The sequence below is a fragment of the Diadema antillarum genome, unplaced genomic scaffold (assembly GCF_040938485.1).
Source record: "Diadema antillarum isolate AM-2024a unplaced genomic scaffold, OU_Dant_1.0 scf00000144, whole genome shotgun sequence".
In the NCBI taxonomy this organism is placed as follows: domain Eukaryota; kingdom Metazoa; phylum Echinodermata; class Echinoidea; order Diadematoida; family Diadematidae; genus Diadema; species Diadema antillarum.
This window is the reverse complement of record NW_027271033.1, coordinates 447,172-455,092: the sequence shown is the minus strand read 5'-3', so window position 1 is coordinate 455,092 and position 7,921 is coordinate 447,172. Positions and strand designations below refer to the sequence as shown.

The following is a 7,921-nucleotide window of genomic DNA, read 5'->3' as shown; positions in this document are numbered from 1 at the left end:
CTTTATCTGCATCAGAGTCCCAATTCTGCTCTAACGGCTTACTAAGTCCCTATACTGGATACTGCTATCATCTCCACGGCGAAAAGGAGGGAAAGTTTGTGGACGCCAGGCGGATATGCCGATCACAGTATGATGGAGACGTCCCATCCATTTTCGACACCGATGAAAATGCCTTTGTACAAAGTGTTATATCATCCTCCAGCTACGAGTATGTTTAGTTTCATCATATATATCAAAAGAGATATAGCTCCTCTTAATTTGTAATTCAATGCAACAACTACCATATTAAAACTATTTAATCAATTTTAGTTTAGGAGATTATAACAGACAAAGTTCCACGCACCCATTAATCATGGAATGCCAGCACAGACGTTTTGTCTTTCTTTCATGAGTTTATCTGATGTGATATAATTCATATCACCATATTGTTTAAGAGTTACATAGTCAGAAAGAAAATATGTAGATAAGAATAACTCTCCGCTCTAGAAAAAACCCTCCAGGAGCATCAAATTTAAACGTGGATATCGACCATGTACTGGTACATTATCGTGAGCATTTATCACACCGACAATAATCGTATGTTTTTATTCATTCTTAGTTACGTAGCAGGAGGATAAATGTGTAATTGGAAATTAATAGATGAAGTATGGTATCTGATCTTCAGGAAATACCACAAAATTTCGAGAATTGATAGGCAAACAAGAAGAGGTGTGTACCAAAAATTCTGATGCCAAATGCAATATTTTTAGTTCTTCATATATTTCTTAATTTATTCACGTATACTATTTGTGTATGTAGGTCTATGTGTGCCTGTGTGTATGCATTGTCATGTACTTACGTATATAATCTATTAATCAATTGGTCATAGCGTCTTCTGGCTCGGTGTAAGTGACTCTGCAGTGGAAGACGACCACCGGACCATAATGAACAACCAACCGATCTCATTTTCAGCTTGGGGAGGGTCCGATCCCGATGAGCGCTACGGAAATGAAGACTGTGTGAGGATGACCACATCGACTGGAGAGTGGAGTGATAACTGGTGTTCGACCTTTCTCCCCGTCGGCGTGGTTTGCCAGGAACCTCCACAAGGATTCAATACCTTCACTGGTGAGGAAGTAGGGAATAAAGAAAGTAACAAATAGATTAATTACCACCACATGATATCGTCAAACCTGTAATAATCGGACTATTTAGAGCTTTAAAGTTAATGATGGGAAGACACGCATTTACAATATCTCTTGAAACTCACTCTGCCATGTTTACAAAATGTTACAATGCGTTTTGTAATATTTGTGTTTCAATTCTGAATCAATGTAGAATGGAGCTAATCCACTTCTTAGCGCATTAATTGCTGCTGATGTGGAAAATTCTGAAATGACAACTCATCAAAGGGGTGACGCTTGCTCATTCAATCTACCAGATTGTTGCAGACGGTGGGATTGGTCTTCTTTCTTTTCACGCTCAGCACTTACGATCAGGGGCAAACACGCCTTTCCTAAGAAATCCCTGTACACACTCACTTGGCGTGCAAGGGGTATATAATGTTGTACAGTGCCCTCGATTTAGATGCAGGGCAGAGGGGGAGCAATGCAAGAAACAGGCTGGAACATCACCTTCTCTTTTCGCACGCTGATGGTCAGTCTGAAAGCTTTGGTAGCTGAAGAGATTATCGTAATATGTCTGGTACATTAAAAGTTGCGAGTTAGCAGCCATCTGGGGGCATTTCATGAAGCGTTTTGTCAGACAAATTTGTCGAACAGATTTGCTCTCAACCAATCAGACGCAAGGATTTCAGTAGCTTGTCACAATTTACTAGAAAAAAAATCTGACAAAATGCTTCATGAAATGTCCCCCTGAAAAGTAGAGACACTGCATCACTTCAAGGACTTCGTTTCTCGTCTTCAGACATCACAAACGCAAGAAGCAACCTTCACATTAACGGACAGTGATCCCGCTACGAAATGGTTGGAAGTCTAAACACCACTGGTATAATGCAAACTTAGATAGTGTGAATAGGCACCACAGGTGTCACAGGATGCTCTGTCTATCGCATTGTTAGCACCCTTGTGATCCTGATGAGCTGGTCCATCCTTAGTCTTATGCCATATTACAATATGTTGCCATCCCTGCTTGAAAATCTCAGGGGTATCCCCTCGATGTCCGGGTCTTCCTTTCCTGGAGTAGTAATAGTTTCCAGCGTTTCTTTGGATCCAGGGCTGGAGATAAATAGCTAGCTGAGGCATAATATCGTCAGTATCCTACTTTCAATATTGGACGGTCAGTTTAATAACAGACTAAAGTGATTCCACGGCCAATAGTAATCTATTCTTCATAGTGAACAGGTGTCATGGCATTGAGGCATATATTCCCCCAGTCAGATATCTGTATTTTTCGATTGTCTTCGTCTTCATTTTGTTGCAGTCCTCCTCTCAGGACCAAAATACAGACAGAGTGTCATTAGATGAAAGACTAATTGTTGAAAGAGACCGTCAAGTCTGGCAGTCTAGTGGAGCTGGAATTCCTGTTTCTCTTTCAGTTGGCTTACAATGTCATTGTTGTAACGGCAAATTATACCACTGTCCAGCCCCATAAGGTCCGATAACGTAAGTGGCCACGAAAGTACAGCCCCTTTAAACGAGGGCAATAAGACTGCGAGCAACACATATTATTTTGTCGTCTTTTGGAACTGAGCGTATCATGTGTATGAGACTCTTGCGAGTCATTTTTCGTTTTTGCTCATGGCTGCAGATTATGGAGTGGGGGTATTGTATGTGCTGATGAGCTATGCTGTGTCTTCATTTTCATGGTCAGCGTCATTCAACCAAAAGGCGATCATTGATTCCCCTGAGGAGGGACACAATTAGGTTCTTCAGGGAGGCGCATATAGGGTATGGTCAGTTCCACCTCCCTTGGCTCATTTGCTGACTTCCCTGACTATATAGGATATGTGTAGGGCCTTTACCCACCGTCAGCCTCGATGATTTCCGTTTTCTTTTGCAGTCTGTTCAGCGTAGGGCAGTCATGCTGTTGTTAGCGACCGGGGATTTGTGTTTTACATGTTCAGCTCGGCGTTCAGTTATTTCACTGCCTTTCTTGCCATTAAACCGTTAATACTCCAACACGTCAATGCTCTATGTAGGATCTTCAATATTCTAGTGTTTGTTGTTACTTTTTTAAAGGAGATTCGACCGCAAAGGCAGACGACAGGATGATAATGAGTTAATCAAATCTCATTTTTAGAGTCTTTCCTAAAGCTAGTATCTCACCAACGGAGACTTCTCCGCGACGTCTCCAACTTATCAGTCGCAGCAGTCGCGGAGACGTCTCCAACATAAGAATGTCTTGCGGTCTCACCAAGGAGACGTCTCTGACACGAGTTATGGCAGGTGCCAAAAAATTTCAAATATGAGGGAGCCGTTGCAGGATCACCTGACTTGATCTAGGCAGGATGTCAGCACGCAGATAGGTCACGTGGTTTTTAAGTGGGTCAAACAGCGTCTAGACCCCGTTTACAGCCCGGCCTCAATTGCGCGGCCGAGCCTCGCAATTTTGTCCTTTTACACTGCTAGGCTCGGCCGCGCTTTTGATTCAAACCTTTCAATATTTTGTCGTAGTGGCGCTCTGCTTGTAAACAAACGCAATTTTGTATTGTCTGGTTTTCAGACCCTTTGCCAACTGAATTCCGTGGCGACGAAGTCGCCGTTCTGGCAAAGGCCTTTGCCGAAGGAAAAAATCCTTTCCAGGACAAAACCACCGTAAACTATACTAGTTTTCGACGTTGAGGGGGTTAATATCCTGAACAGCGAAATAGTACAGGCAGAGGGTTTGGAAGGCAGACTAAAATTGGCCGCGCATTTGGCCCAGTTTACGTTTACACAAAAAAAAAAAAGGCCGGGCTCGGCCGCGGCCGAGACCACCTCCAGAGCGAGGCCAAATGCGAGGCCAATTTTGGCCTCGCATTTGGCCTTTTGCGCGTTTACACTGAAGCGGGGCTGGCCCGAGCCGCGGCCGAGCCGCGGCCGAGCTTCGCACTGTAAACGGGGTCTTTGAGTCGCGGAGACGTCGCGGAGACGTCTCTCTCTCACCAGTTTTTCTGGTCTCCGGCAGGTCTCGGCGACGTCTCTGAGACGTCTCTGAGACATCGCGGAGACGTCGCGGAGACGTCTCAGCAGTCGCGGATATGATTAGTCTCTGCGACTTCTCCGCGACTGATGGAGACGTTGCGGAGACTTTGCGAAAAATCGAACATGTTCAAATTTCTTGCGACTAACTGGCGACTAATCGGAGACTCTGTAATTTTCAGGAGACGTCTCTGCAACTAGCAAAATCTAGAGTCGCGAACTAGTCGCGAACTAGTTTCAAGCCCGGTGAGATTTGAGCATATTGCTTCTGCAAGAGCATCCTCCGTAGCCCATCACCTACCAAGCTCTATTACTCTTGGCCCAGGTTACGCTAGAGAGCAACCTTCGACCTTGGCCGTCTGAAGGCAGTTTCATAACTAGCATCCAGCTTTCAAAATCGTTTAATCCCAACGCCGTAATCACCTAAACATTAATTTTGTTGTCACTGTTGGTTTTTTTTTCTTTATTACAGAATGTCCAGCCAACATGGTTCCCTACCAGACATCAACTACAACGGAGTGCTTCTGGTTTTCGTTCGACAGAGAGACTGCGCTGTCAGCGAGTTCTGACTGCATCGCCATGGGAGCTGAATTGGCCGTGGTCATTGACGAGAATCACAACGATTTTTTAAATTCATATCTGCCGACCATAGGGTATGTGATAATTAAACCTTTTATGTCATCGTCTGGAAAGTGGTGACAAGGATGAAGACAATAACGATTATTTCAGTGAAAGGAAAGAACACAAATTTTCACATCATTCAATCTCATTCTATTCTTCGACATAACGGCCCGAATTCATGAAGGTGGTACAATCTTGTCCATGGTTTAAATATTCGCAAGGCTCATGGTACTAACTTGTACCAAACGGCTATATCCATGTACAAACGTGTTCATCATTACTTTACTCCCTTTTCCAAATATCTTGTTTCCTAATGAACATATTCCTTCACAGCCAGCAAGTTGTTCTCATGATTATCATCTATAAGAAATTCACCTAAGCTTAAAGATGTGCTAAAAGGGCGATTCGACATTATGATATAGATAATACCCTCTTTGAGCACGTAAAATCTTGTGCCTCTTTATTGTCGTTTAAACCAGTCTTAACTAAATATATTTTGTCGCAGTATAATTTGATTGATTGATTTATTATGACTAGGGCGGTGAGTTAGCTCAGTTTGTCACAGATTGTATCCTCACTATAGCACGTGCACACACTATAGCAACACATGCACTTTACTAAACCTTAAACAGCGTGTATGAATCATATACGCCCTCTTGTCTAGCACTGGCAACTATCTGCACTTTCTAGCTGTTAAACTATACCGATGTCTATGTTCCCCCATGATATTCATGTAGGCCTATTTGTAATTTGAGTCATAGTTTGTCATTTCTCTCTGTAACCTTATATCATTTTTTTTCCTCCTTCTGCAGTTAATGAACTTTATGTTGTAAAATGTTGTGAAATTTTGATTAATGTATTAATTACTGAAAGCGCTTGAATAAAATCCCTCCTCAAATAAGGAGGCAAATCAACCAAATAAATCAATCAAACATAAGTTATATGCTTTGGAGCAAAACACCTAAAAATACTCAAGTGAGATAATCTCCTTGTACCTTTTATTTATTGTGATAAACGAACGTCATCGTATCGTAATGATGCACGACGTGCAGTCATGGCCTCAATTTTAGAGAGTTCTCTCCGGAAGGAACAAACATCAATAATGATAACTGAGTGTTAAGTTTGGGAAAAAGACGCCGTGACTCTTTGGACTATAATGAAAAAGTCATTTGAGTATTATAAGAAAGGTAGTTTATGTTATGTGTGTAAATGCATATAGGGCTACACTGTTTGGGAGGTAGTTAAAGTGTATCTTTGCCCTAACATTTTATGGTGATATCTAATGGAAGGGGGTTTATATAAACCTATATGAAATATAAAAATGTTCTTGCAAAGTGTAGGGCTGAGTCAAGATGACAGTGTTTTTGTTAGAAATGCGAATAGGTTTTCAATCTACAAAACAAAAGAAAAGCAATACCCAAGATGTAGCCGTTTGTTTGTGTGTACATTTGTTGACGTGTGACATCAGCTTCTAGAATTATGTTACCAATCATCTATGTTTTGTTTTGTTTTGTTTGTTTATTCGTTTGTTTGTTTGTTTTAACTTTCCATATAACTGCACTCATTAGAGCAGAGAAGGCTTGGATCGGGGTCCAGCAGATTCTCGATGGAACTGGCACAGCCTACACTTCGGTGAAATTTGGCGGTGTAAGCAGCGTGTACTATACCAATTTTATGGACACCTACAGTGGTACTGAAAATCCCGTGTGCGTTTACATGGACAGGGATGATTCTGGCCAGTGGCATCATGATGAATGCGACAGCTCCACACGCTACTATATATGTCACTACAACGCAAGTAAGTAACGGTTTGGGACTTGTATGCCTACTCGTCAATGTTCTTGTGACTTTGTAATCAAAATACATGTAATTGTAACACTTCACTACATAGAAGAAAGAAGTGCAAAGGACATCATCACTTTGTAGCTTTTCAGAATTATCCCTCACAGGTGTTGATGGCAAGATTTGCACTGATTTTGGCTCGCTCATCTTGATATCAGAGTTGTTGCGAAGAATATAAAGTTTCAAACGCGAGTCTTCTGTGTAATAACGTGAAGTAAAATATAGTTACCCACGATATGCAATTATAGCTGTCGTGCGTTCCTTTACATGACCACATACGAGAATTTGCATAATAAAATGAACACACATACACATACATACGTATACAGCGAGAGAAAAAATACAGTACAATTGTATAATTAATAATCAGTGCTGAAGATTGAGATTATGACAGCATAGACCTACATCACACGTGGGTATTTATCTATTAATGCACCTGCTTCTGTCAAAACTTTCGAAAGTTCAACGAACAAACAAACCAACAAAAAACATTTTAGACATGCTTCCTCGCTTTGATCTCGTCATCACCACCGACGGCCAGGTTGGATGGAGTTGGCGCTTAAAGAAATCTAAAAACTACTTGCGCAGAAGATAGTACCTCTCTTAAATCAAAAAACAAAAATCATGTGCACTTGTAGTGTATTTGGAGAATCATCGTTCAAGCAATATATTTGCGACATGCACATAGACTTTATAGAAGAAAGCACATGTTTTGGCAGGTTGATTGTGATTTGTAATCTAATTTTTCCCTTTTCGAACATTTTTTTCCCCCGGAGTAAACATGGACAGTAAGCGAAGATAACATGCATGTATCAAGATTCAGCAATGTTAGTTAAGTGTCCACAATTGTCCATTTCAGTAGTTAGCAAACTTGAGACAAGAAAAAAGTTTTCAGGTTTGCTGCTCCCCATCATTGGTGTTTATTCAGGGCAGTTGAGTCTGAAAGGGCACCTCAGCCAAATAGGCCAAAATAAGACCAAAGACTGCGGAAATTTTACTGGTCTCATAAAATGATTTTAGTTATAGCGAACATTAGAATTACTAAAGTGTTTGAAAGCTATCATTATGTGCTAATTAGATACCGAGAACTTTGAGCAAAGACTACAAATGAAGTGACACCCGATACTGTATACACTGGCTTAAAATTAATACTATTATCTTTTAAGCGAGCACGTCAGCAACCACTCCGACCACAGGATATAGTCCATTAACCACCACATCTACTACAATAATGGCTTCCACCACCACAACTCCGTTTCTGACAACCTCCATTGACGGCACTTCCAACGTTTTCACTGTGGTTTCAACGAGTACACCACCCGTTACCTCAAATATGC

At 41.4% G+C, this 7,921-nt stretch overlaps 1 protein-coding gene across 1 annotated transcript; it reads left to right on the top strand.

The window, feature by feature from the left end:
* The first annotated feature begins 923 nt into the window (after nt 1-923).
* Nucleotides 924-6,548, top strand: LOC139721493 (macrophage mannose receptor 1-like). The gene is made up of 3 exons (XM_071632806.1): nt 924-1,107; nt 4,594-4,774; nt 6,311-6,548. The coding sequence occupies exons 1-3, from the start codon at nt 924-926 to the stop codon at nt 6,546-6,548; spliced, it is 603 nt and encodes a 200-aa protein (XP_071488907.1).
* The last annotated feature ends 1,373 nt before the right edge of the window (nt 6,549-7,921 follow it).

Bases quoted from the DNA above. Each gene is read 5' to 3' on its own strand.
- LOC139721493 (XM_071632806.1), top strand. From the start codon at position 924: ATGAACAACCAACCGATCTCATTTTCAGCTTGGGGAGGGTCCGATCCC. The intron at 1,108-4,593 runs GTGAGGAAGTAG...TCTTTATTACAG, and splicing joins AGGATTCAATACCTTCACTG to AATGTCCAGCCAACATGGTT. The intron at 4,775-6,310 runs GTATGTGATAAT...TGCACTCATTAG, and splicing joins TCATATCTGCCGACCATAGG to AGCAGAGAAGGCTTGGATCG.